The following is a 12,826-nucleotide window of genomic DNA, read 5'->3' as shown; positions in this document are numbered from 1 at the left end:
GTCACAGTGAGTGTGTGTTCATGTGTGTGTTTGAGAGGTTTATTACTGTGGTTTGGTTCAGGGACTCCCCGATGCCAATTCAATAAAATACAACTTCAGAGATGGCTCTTGAGCTCCTAAGGGCCCTTGAGCATCTTGTTTCTCAGCACACAGTAACAAGTGAGGACGAGAGTTAACCAGATCTGATGGAAGAGTTTAAAGAGTCCACCACAGCTGTTAACATCAATACCCCAGTTCAAGATTTCTTCCCTCATTATCTCTTTATGGGGTGGGTGGTGCTCCTCTCAGGCATTTACAGCTAGAGTAATAAAAGTATTACTTATTTTTCCCTTAGGAAATCTTGTGTGTGTGGCATGGCAGTTTTTCTTTCTATCTCCCAAACATAAAATTATATTATCAGTACAATCACTTAGCAAATAAATGTCAGGTAGTTCACTTTCAATGGTAAAACTTACAAGAGTGTGTAAATACCAACTTTAGGAGGCATACGAAGTCAAGCGCCCTCCAAACACTCAACATAAATCTGTGAATTACTTCCTTTCCCACATACCAGAACAAATTAAAAGGATGTGAAATGCAGTTGATGTAAACATTCTCAAGGACACCATTTCATATATCTACTGTGTCATTAGGGTGCACCTAAAAGTTAGCTTTCAAATGAGAAATTAAAATGAAAATACATTTCATAACAGGTTTTTCAAATCCTCCACTACATTCATTAATTTAATGATTGTTCTATTTCTTTATGACTCAGTCTTTTATCATTAAAACTCTGACTTATGTTTGTGTTGTTGTCAATAAAGGTTTTTAATTCAGCATTTGTGATTTTGAACAGAGAGCAATCTTATCTCTCTTGAAAACGATGATGTTTTCCTCTATCTTAAACTCTTTTCATCATGTATTAGCTCACAATTACATTTGACTGTATATACGTGTAGTGAGATTTGTAGAGAGATGTGATAAGGTCAAAGTGTTTTTCACACTAGATTTCCTCTTATCGGGTATGTCTTTTGTATATGATAATGTATCTTGTCCCCAACAGCTGGACTACAGGAAGGAGTTGAAAGCTCTTTGATTGTGATTGGCACGGAACACTTGGCTTTCTAACAGCACTTGACAAAATACCTCTTGCCAACACTCTCACCCGTCTGTCACTATTTTGGCAGAGGGGAAAGACTAAAGGGGGAGGGAAGGGGAGAGAAAGGAGAAGTGACAGGGGACTTCATCATAGGAACTTTGTGAGGATGGTAAAGGAAGGAGGCCAAGGAAAGCACTGCAGTACATCCAGCACAGAGACACCCTGATGTACACAACTACAAAACCTCCTGATACGATGTGGGACACAGTCGTCACAGTGCTGTTTGAATAAATAAACAAAAGAGATAAATATATATTTTCTCAAATCATCGCATCCATCAGCATCACAGGCAAAATGAAAGCATGTCTGCAGCCCAGAATAAGCTTCCCATCCGTACACATACACCACCCTTTGCCGCCTTGAAAAATAGGGCAGCCTCTGATAGGCATGATGAAATATTAATCATCAACATTAAAGACAAATTCTCCAAACTTTGTATTTCTGGGACACGTTGGAAGATCTATGGGGTTTATTGCAAACACTAAATATTTGCATAATGGCTTGCATTCTCAACAAAATGGCTTTTATGTTATCCCACCACTAAAATGAGTGATTTATGGAGGGAATGGGTAAAAGTGCTCTTCTCATCACTGCTCCAGACCTCCACTAAAGTTTACCATCAATATCCATGATAGTATTAACTTCCCTCTGTGGCGATGATGGAAATGCACTTAAACATGGTGGAATACAGTTGGAGAATATCAATCTATTACTAGCCACTATCATCAATAAGCAGTCGTCAGTAGAGAATGTTAAATCAGAGAGGGATGCCGAGTCAGGAAAGGCCTTTGATTTACAACAGGGCATGTCTCTGCTTTATCACATAGCTCCTGTGACCAAATTATCCTTCACTCTTCCTCCTCCGCCCATCATTCTCTCATCACTTTTTCCTCTCTTCATCTTTCGTCAGCGTCTACATGGTGGTCGGCTCATCAACTCGTCGTCCCTCTTTGTTCTCTTTTAGCTAACCATTTCCTTTGTGAGTCTTCCTCTGCCCTCTCTCTGTACATGTCATGCTGCGTGTGATGCAGCAGCTCTCTGATGAGCTACACGGTTGACACATGCTTACCGCCAGACAATGCTAACTCATCATCATAGGGGTTTTGATAGCCCCCAGGGCAAATGCTAATCCTAACTCCTCTGCTACCACCTCAAAGAGCAGAGACGACTGTAGTGCTGATACCCCCTCAGCAGATGCAGAGCTAAGCACCTTATCAACCCAACATCCCCATGCTCTCATCACTACTGATAGCAAAGCACACACTCTGAATAATTCTGACGCCTTAAGCCAAACTGACACCAAGAAGAATTTTTCATCATAACTTGGAACTTAAATGCAGACACGCTGACTCCACTGTTGACCACATTGCGTAACAAATGCATGTCTGTGCCACATGAAATACAAAATATTCCTCATTGTATTTAATTAAAAACATGGAAATAATTGAATAATAAATCAAACATATTTGAGTAATACTGCTGCCACCTTGGCTGTTTCACATGCACATCTAAACATGTATCATCTCTGAGAGAAATGACCAGAATTAAAATAAGATACTGCATACAAAGTTAACTTTTTAAAACTACATCTCCTGCTTCACTTGTTAAAGTATTGACGATGTAGCTGCATTTTACCACATTGTACATTACTTTGGACTTTTAATTTGACTCTGCTCTCAATAATGACCTCCTGTAATGTAATCATCGTTTTAAATATCAGCATCGCATCAAAAACCTTCAACGATTTGCTGGGTCTAATTTTCTTGCTGATGAAAGTCAATATATGGATTAGTTTCCCTTGTGTGTTAGTTTGCATCCTCTGCGAGGAAATGAGATAAGTACCCTTTGCACTTCACAATCCTCCTCCTGGTCATGTGTACAACTTCCTATGTAACAACATTACAGTGGTGTAGTCATTTCCTTTTTCTTCCTTTCATTATATCCCTCTCTCCTTTTTGCCCTCTCTTTTTCTTCAATGTATGTCACTCACTAGCCTTAAATATATATTTTGAACAGTCATTCTCTTCTCTTAACCCAGACCAAATTCTTATTGGAGTTGCACCACAGTAGAAACTCACAGTTCTTGAGGTCAGCATGGGAGGGTTGTCGTTGATGTCGGTGACAGTGATGATGGCAGTGGCCGTGTTGGAGAGACCGAAGTTTAGATTTCCCTCCATGTCCGTGGCTTGTACGATGATGGTATACTGGGACACTTTCTGTAACAGAGACAAAATGCAGTTATTCATGTGAAAAAAATAAACTTTCTCCTCATCGAGTCTACAGCAACAACCACAGAGTGTGAATCCCTGAGGGAGAATAAGCTGCACTTCTGTTCTGTTCTATAGTAGCGGTCCATGCTCTTATTTGAAACACAGAATCACAGTGGTGATGTCTTCCATTCGACTGCGTTAAAACCTCCACAGCGGAACGTATCCAGACTTCACACCATCTGAAGGCTGCACTGTGGAGCCTCCCCATGGGTATGTCATCAAAGACGTTTCTTATCCAGTGCCACTGATGGACAGATGTGAAAACAATGATCCAACTGACAGAGATTAATAGACTATCTATAGAGCAATAATACAAGGGAATGATAAATGCCATTTCATCTTCTGAAATGACACTTCACTGCAAGCTGAAAAATGGTCCTCTTATTTCTATTCGAGTACTAGGTTGAGCTGCCTCTCTATTCCAGTATCCGCTCTCTTCCTCTGTCCCACGGTGCAGTTAATGGGATGCAGGAAGGATGGAGTCTGGGAGCAGACTGTCTGGGTAACGTGTCTCGTCACTGAGATTCCCAATTACAATCTCAGTGCCTCTCTCACCTGCTAATTACCGAGTAAATATCCCAATTAGGCCAGGATGCCACATCAGGAGGATTAGACAACTCCTCTCAGTTCCTCTCATCTTGATGCTAGACGAGATGCTGAACTCCAACCTTGTATACACACTCTCATTAACACCCTTACGTAGACACACGCACGTACGCTCGCTCGCACGCGCACACACACACACACACACACACACACACACACACACACACACACACACACACACACACACACACACACACACACACACACACACACACACACACACACACACACACACACACACACACACACACACCACACACACACACACACACACACACACACACACACACACACACACACACACACACACACACACACACACACACACACACACACACACACACACACATCTCTCTTCCTCCCTATATTGTTCAGAGGCAGTGCTGGGCTGGCTGTCCCATCAGCCAGTGTACGGCATGTACACAACACTCTCACTAATTAGACAAGGGAGTAATTATGTAGAGCTCCTCTGAACCTCTCAGCATTGCAACAACACCGCAGCATACCCAGCTTCCCCTGGAGGACTGAGGTCTGTTACTGTCAACACGCTCTTAAAAGTCCACTGCAGACCAGGGGAAACCTTTAGAAGAGATACCGTGTGGGAGCTTATAAAGGGAAGGAAGCAAACATTTCAAAAGTGAAGAACAGAGGAGGAGATAAGAGACAGCAGGGGATGCAGCCAAGGCACAAGGGAGAGGGACGACCAAAAATAGCTGCCTGTGTTTTCTTTTTTTGATGCACCTAACACCTCAAACACCCTAGCCCAAGAAAAGAAGGGAGATGCAGAAACTTTCAAAGTTTTAAAGGGCCAAAGTACTGACTAAAAGAAGACCAGGGAAGCACTGCAGTGTAGCATATTTGTAAAATACATAAGAGTACATACATTTTTCTCTGCAAGGTTGGAGACTTCTTATCTCCTCTAATAATGTTGCAGGAAAACCAGTACATGTATTTGTATGCTACATAACTGGTATTTAAGTGTGCACCACAAATGTATTCATTAAATGTATGTACAAATGTATGTGGGAGAACACCACATGTAGAGAATCTGATGCATGTACCTGTGTTTGTCTGTGCACATACGGTATGTTGTGTGTGTGTGTGTGTGTGTGTGTGTGTGTGTGTGTGTGTGTGTGTGTGTGTGTGTGTGTGTGTGTGTGTGATTGTATGTCTGACTTTGTGGGTCCCCATTCAAATTTTTGAGAAATGCAGATATTCCTTGCATGCTTTTCTCAAAAATGTCTCAACTAATTGTTTTAAAACGACTCACAGTCAAATACATTTCTCCAAGAATAAAAAAATATCAAGAATATAGATAATGATGTAGAACATTAGTTATTTTTTTGGTTGATATAAGTGAAAGGACAGTGATTGCCCCTCCCTTATTATAACCAGTGAGGGGTCTCTGAGCAGGCCCTTTGCCCAAATTGTCTCCATTGGAGGCGCTCAGTGGCCAACATACAACACTGAAGTTGAACTGGGCAGTTACCAGGTGTGAATGTGTGTGGGGGTGTGATACTACTTTGGGGAGGTTAATAAAAGTTAAGGGCTTGTGATGATTTATGTCTTTACAGGTCTTTACAAGTATAGTTATATAAACATGTGTGATTGAGTGTGTGTGTGTGTGTGTGTGTGTGTGTGTGTGTGTGTGTGTGTGTGTGTGTGTGTGTGTGTGTGTGTGTGTGTGTGTGTGTGTGTGTGTGTGTGTGTGTGTGTGTGGTGGGGGTAGGTGTTTAATCCCACATCAGGGGTGACTGGCTGGATTAGCATTTTGTGGAAAAAACTGAGTAAAAATAAGCTGCTGAGACATTTTTACTCCATGTTCCGCTCGTACCTCTCCCTCCCTCTGGCACCCTCGTGTCTCATCCTGCTTCTCTGTATCACCCTATTTCATTGCCAAATTCACACTGACATCCTCCCAACTCATTGTAATACCCCGTCTGCCCAACTCCGTTTTTGTTCCACTGCTCCCTACAGTTTTCTCCGCCCACCCCCTCAATTGCCTGTGTTTTATCGAGTGTAGATGTGATTATATGGGCCTTTGTGTTTGTCTGACAGGTGTCAAGGGCATTCTATCTCAGATATTTCCACTTTATCTTTACCACACAAAGACACACACACACACACACACACACACACACACACACACACACACACACACACACACACACACACACACACACACACACACACACACACACACACACACACACACACACACACACACACACACACACACACACACACACACACACACACACACACACACACACACACACACACACACACACACACACACACACACACACACACACACACACACACACACACACACACACGAGCAGCTGCAGCGTGATGTGTTGTTAATAGGTCTGTCACCGGTGACAGTTTGGGAGGATGATTGTCTCGGAGATTTCTTTGCAGCGTTGTCACTGGCACATCCATGTCATAAGAATAAATACATTTGGATCTTGTCACAACTTTTATAGCTCCATAAACAAGGTGACTGCAGAAGAAGGCAATTTACTGTAACAAAATAAATAAAATAAAAGACTGCATGTGTGATGACAAATGGCTAGTCAACATTTTAAAGTTGCATCTCAGTGTGTCATCAAAGTAAACAATGCTTTTAGGAACTGTGCTCCATAAATAAAGATAAAGGAGGATCATCTGGCCAGCTATAGATGATTCAGACTGTGTGCACACTGCTGAATTGTCATTATATGTGGTGACTGCTTTGCAAGATTTTATTCATGTGAAACATTAAAAATAAATTGAGAATACTGTGAGATTAAGGAAACCAACCTCTCGATCGAGGCCGGCTGCCACGGTAACGATATCTCCAGTCTCACTGTTGATGGTGAACATGTTGGGGATGGGGCTGTGCGGCGTCTGGGACAGGATTCGATAGCGCACCATTCCGTTAGCCGTGGTGTTGTCGTCACCGTCGAACGCTGACACGTGCATCACATACGTCCCTGATGAAGAAACAATTATATTTGTCAATACATTTCCACCTTTCACCTAGTAAGGATGCCACCTGGGCGCCTCCCTAGGGACGTCCAGCTGGGAAGAGACCAAGGGGTAGACCTAGGACCAGGTGGAAGGATTATATCTCTTCGCTGGCCTGGGAGCGCCTTGGGATCCCCCAGTCAGAGCTGGTTGATGTCGCCAGGGAAAAGAAAGTTTGGGGCTCTCTGCTGGAACTGCTACCCCCGCGACCCGACCACGGATACGCGGGAGAAGATGGATGGAGATGGATGGATGGAATACATTTCCAACCATTCAGCGAGTGAAACAAATGAACACACTCAGGCTTTCTGCTGATGTAACCTTACCTAGTCTGGTGTGAACACTAGGGTATAATGTTAGCTGACTTCAGACATTGTTGTGTGCCTGACTTTACTAAATCAGTTTGCTGACTTCTAGATTTATCTCTTCTCTCCTGTTCAGGTTACAGTTTTTAAATGTCACGGATAAACATGTTCTTATACACAAAAGAAAAATAAGCAACTGATAATCTCTAGTTGCCATAGTGGCTTCTGTTCAGATTTATTTTGTTTAATTTTGATACAAATATATTTATTTTAACAAAACATTTTGTGCTTTAATTGTATAAAAAAGGGTTCTGCACTCAGTATAGTTTAATCAACCATCCAACAAACAGATGTTATGACAGTTATACAGTATTGGTAACGATCACACACATATTGGTTCACAAGTACATACACATGGATGACCCATAACACTTTAATAACACTTATAATGTGAAAGCATCTTCACAGATTTATGTCAGCAGAGAAATGTTGCACACCTGTTCAATGAATAATAAAGACTCAACAACTACAAGCACAAATATATAATGCGCACATTTATAATTATGACCAGATTTTACAGCATTATATATCATATTTTACATTGAATGGATACAATGAAAAGGCTGCAAATGGTGAACCATTTCATCTTTACTGACTGAAAAATGGAAGGTTCTTGTACATGCTCAAAGTACATTTTGATGACAGATATTACTAATCACATTACTCCGTTACTAATTGCATAACATTAATAGTAAACACTTGCTGACATTGATTAGTTGTAAACCTGCCCCATATAAATGATTCACTCTGATTACAAGCACAGGTAAGCACAGGCGTATAGTATTCTGTGTCAGCGGAAAGAACGAGCCACTATCCGTCCATGAATGCACCACTTGTTTGCTGCCTACACACACTCATAACTCTGTGGGATCTCAGCCTGTCACCCAATCTCTCCATCTCTCCCACTCCCACTCTCTCGCAGCCCATTCTAATTGCCAGAGATAGTGATATCATGCCAGTGACAGCCCCTGTCCGAGGATAATTGTAACCGCAGCTCCCATTTCAAACTTCATTACATTTCAAAGCAACATTTGTCAATGACTCGGCCAAAGGGAGGACTCTAAAGGCCTCTCAGCGAGACGAGGGAAAAAAAGCCAGCAGGAACAGAGGGAGGGAGAGGGGAAGAGAGGAAGAGAGGACAGACTCCATATTTGTTTTGATTCCAAAAGGAGTGACTCCAGTCCTCCACCCTTTGTTTTTCTTTCTTAAGATGGAGGGATAGAGAGGAAGAGATGAAGAATCACAATGCGTCACACATCGCTGGGGTAATTTCATTAAGCTGCACTCTTAGGGGGTTTAATGTGGACCCTTTGTACGGGCGTCCTAAACCGTGCCTGACAGGATTAGGCCCCCATAATGACTCTTTAATTTGCAAACTAATTCAAGTCTGTAATTGGCCTTGCATTGAAACCACTGGAGTTCTAAACTCTACTTTTTTATGATTATTGTTCAGCTGAATGTCATGCATGCCACAGAGACTTGTCTGCTGGGAGGGGCGAGGCTGAGAGGGAGGGAACAGCAGCAGCGATAAAAGAAAGAAAGACAAAGAAAAAGGAAATGAGAACCTGGACACCTCTTGAGATCACCTATGGTGCAATAAACTCTGGCTCATCAGGCTCACACACACGCATGCACACTGAGAGCTCGTGAGGGATTCTTCCGCTCTGAGGTTAGACATAAAATGACCCAGTGGTGCTACAGCGTAGTACATTTAATCCTCAATCTCCTCTCCAGCCTGAGCACCCTCTTTGGTTTATGGCCGCTGCTGCAGAAGGCTCAGTGAAAAGCCACTGTGGGAGAAAGATTCACCGGCGTCTGCTAAATCAAGGTGTTTGGACGATTCTCTATTGGGTCAAAGATTCACTGGTGCAGTCATTCTTTTAACTGCACCAATCTCTCCAGATATACTCATCCTCAGTCAACCTGTATCCAAACACGTCACCCCTCCACACATTTCTTTCATCTTTTCTAATAAACACTTAACTTCTTTGATTGGTCCTGCTACATATTTTACTCATTGTTTAATCTACCTATCCATCCCTGCTTCATTACCTGGTTTAGAGCCTTCATCCACAGAGCCATTGTAGACCTGGTTTTTGAACTGGGGTCTGTTGTCATTCATGTCGATGACGAAGATGTACAGATCGATGGGGTTCTCCACCTGGTTCCCATTCATGTCCACAGCATGGGCTCGCAGCTAGGAGACACGAAGACACAGAAACATCAGGTTGTATTTAAACATTGTGGATTTGGGAAGTAATTAACTGATGAATAATTTATGAAAATGAGTGCTTACAGTTTCATAAAGAACTATAATTATATAGGGTAAACATTTGGTGATTAATGGATAAAAAAACACCATTATTACAGAAGGAACAAGGGATTCTTCAATTTAACAACATTTATTTATAACCCCTTATTCATTAATTCATATGTTGGTTTCTGAAATGTTTACAGTTCTAGTTTGTAAGGCAAATTATGTTGTCTCTGCATGTGTTTGTTGAAATGTATGTTATATTTTACACACGTGAAAGCATTCATTTTTTGTTGACTAAAACGTTATTTCAGAATACTTTAGTCTGGTTTACTAATCTTTTGTAACCTTACAATCTGTGGTTAGAATTGGAAAAACTAAATATTTTAATAGTTGTTTTGCATGTTTGAATATCATCTTCGTTTACTTGCGGGATAGACGCCCTCATTCCCTCAGTGTAATCCCAAATGTTTATACTCAAAGGAATGGACAGGAGAAAGCGAGAAGCAACATAAATAAAACACAAACACACGTTAAAGCTTTCTGAAGCTTCAAGGTGACTGCTTTCACAGAACCTCTAAAGCCGAACAAAAACCCACATTCACTCAATTTGTATTCAGCTCTGCTAAAAAATACACAGTCTGATCAAATATGCATTGTTGAATAACACAGTATACCTGTTCAAAAAGATTTCTTTAAAGAAGTATAAGGGTCATTAGAGCCACTCTATATATGTTTCATGGAAAGAGGTAGCCTTCGCCATCATGTACTTTCTTTACACTTCTTATCTCTTTTACAACTAGTCCATGGAAGTGTTTTATCTCGGTACAAAAGCAAAACAAGAAACATCTTATTTATTTGAAGCAGGCAAAGTTCCCGTGGTAGGATCCCAGAAAAACATTCTGTCAGGTTTTGTTTGAAAGAGAGCTCTGAAAAATCCTCACTTCCCTCTGAATCCACAAACTCCGTCGGCCCATCTCAAATTCAACTCTTCTGTGTTTAGATCAATGGAATCGCCAACAAGGATTTCTCACAAAGTTAGGACATGAAGTTATTACTGGAATCAATACAAAGCGTGAAATGTGTCTTGACTGCCTCCGGAGGAAAGGAAAAGAACCAAATGGAAATGAGAGCAGAGAAAAATAACTGAATTATCAGGGAAATGTTGAGTTTAAATAAATACTTGAGATTTGTCTTCTCACTGCATACTTGAAGGTCAAACTAGCATACAGAAAAGCCCTTTCAGAATTGCTCTCTGTAAGGCTGTTCTGATTTAGTTTACCTTACCTGGGAATGTTTATATCCCTGACCATGACTTATTCAGTGATATCTCTGTCAGCTGCAAGCGCCGGGGATGTTTAGTTTACATGATACCAGGGGGGAGGAAAAGGCTCATTCAGATACTATCTACATCCTGCTCCTAAACACATAGGCTTGTAAATATGTATTCAGTCAAAATGTCAGCAATCAATTCCAGGCCCCTTCACCTGATCTTATGCTCGGGATATTCATCTAAAGGTGGGATAAAAAAAGACAGAATTGGAAGCAGCTGGAAGAGGCGAAATAAAACATGTTAGAAACTACAAGAGAAGATTTAAAAAAAACTAATTTGTTTCATCATGTATGGAGGATAATGGGAATGATACTCTTCCAGTCTTATATGCTTGATAGGAAATCTGCTACCTGGCCATTGCATAGCACTAGAGCCAAATCAGTAAAATAGCCTCCAGGCTTGTTGTGGCAGAAAATAGAATAAACAGCATTCTCCATAGGCTCCTTCTCCTCAGAGAGGTGAAGATTTCCCCCACTGCCGCCCATCCTCTCCTCCGTCTGCTTCCACTTTGCACCGCCACCAAAATGTCCTCTTAAGGTCTCCCTGAGGTTAATTTGACTCTACTTTTTCCACTGCATTGTCTGATCTGTCCTGCCACCGCACCCCGCATCTCTCTGTGCTGTTAGAGGCTACGAGCCTTATCTCTCCCCACCCTCATCCCTCCATCCCGCATGCACCTACACCCTAATTCAATAACAGCAAGAGTCAGAGATTACCGCTATGTTTAAAGAAGGCAAAATACATTTCTGGGTCCACGCTAAAGTTAATATCTTGAAAGCCAGGTGGAGAAAACAGACTGCACCAGGCAGTGCTCGGCTTTTGGCAAAGAGGCAGCATACTGATAGAGATAACAGCAAGCCCGGAAGCTCAAAGGTTTTCACTTACGGTGCATATTGTTAGAGGGCTGGATTTGAATTTCAACTGCTCTTGAAATAAAAAGAACTAGACCGTAACTTTGTTGTGCCCTTGCATGACATATGAAGTAAACAAAGAAAGAGCACAAAGTAAAATATAACTTTGTGTGATTTGCTCAGTAAATTATTCCACTAAAGTTCTCAGAGGAATGAGCATGTTCATGTTTTATGCTAAGTTTAATTGCTTTCTTGTAGCTTTAACAGCATTGAGTGTGAGAGGAATTTAATTCATTTAGAAGTGCAATTCTGTTGACACGTACATCTTGTCTCAACTGGTTTCTCCCTGAAATTTGTATTCCACCCCAACTAAAGCGTTTTCTCTCCAACAAACATGGAGTTTAACTTTAAGCAGCCCTTAGCAAGCTTCCACCTTTCTTAACAAATCACCTCATTGATTGGAGTTTGTCCTGGGTATAAACCTGCTCAGCACACTAAAAGGTTGGGCTTGGCAGCTCACTAGGAGTGTTAGTCAGGACTAGGTTCCCATATCAATGGATAGCAGCAGGCATACTGGGAAAAAAGGGACATACTAAAAGTGATTTAAAAACTACATCAAAGCCCTGAAGCTCTCTTTCCACAACAAGCTTAGGCAGCAATACAACAAGTTTATACTTTTATGAACTTTAAATGCACTTTGCCTGAATGTTGAATACTTACAGAAATCTGCAGGTCCGCTGCAACTCTTACTACTTTTAAATCCAGGCTGAAGACTTTTCACATCTTAAACTGCACTGTAACTTTTATCCATGTATTTTTTCTTTTAATGTTTATTTTGTTATCTTTTCTTTTTAATGACTGATTTTAAATGCCATTTTCTTAATGTCTTTCATTTTTTGTAAAACACTTTGAATTGCCTTGTTGGTGCTATATAAATAAACTTGCCTGCCTTGAACAGCAAGCAAAGCACAAATGTGAGAGGAGGCGTTGTGAGATG

General features: G+C 41.3%; 1 protein-coding gene across 1 annotated transcript in view; it reads right to left on the bottom strand.

The window, feature by feature from the left end:
* Positions 1–12,826, bottom strand: part of LOC117449960 (cadherin-4-like) — a 238,983-nt gene that overhangs the window by 33,758 nt on the left and 192,399 nt on the right. Inside the window, exons 7-9 of the mRNA XM_034087899.1 lie at positions 9,444–9,588; positions 6,820–6,992; positions 3,217–3,354 (exon numbers count right to left, since the gene is read on the bottom strand). Coding sequence (XP_033943790.1) covers positions 3,217–3,354; positions 6,820–6,992; positions 9,444–9,588 — 456 coding nt within the window. The remainder of the gene's footprint in view (positions 1–3,216; positions 3,355–6,819; positions 6,993–9,443; positions 9,589–12,826) is intronic.

Source organism: Pseudochaenichthys georgianus, chromosome 7 (genome assembly GCF_902827115.2).
Source record: "Pseudochaenichthys georgianus chromosome 7, fPseGeo1.2, whole genome shotgun sequence".
Classification (NCBI taxonomy): Eukaryota; Metazoa; Chordata; class Actinopteri; order Perciformes; family Channichthyidae; genus Pseudochaenichthys; species Pseudochaenichthys georgianus.
The sequence above is the reverse complement of the archived record's forward strand: the minus strand, read 5'-3'. Positions and strand labels throughout refer to the sequence as shown.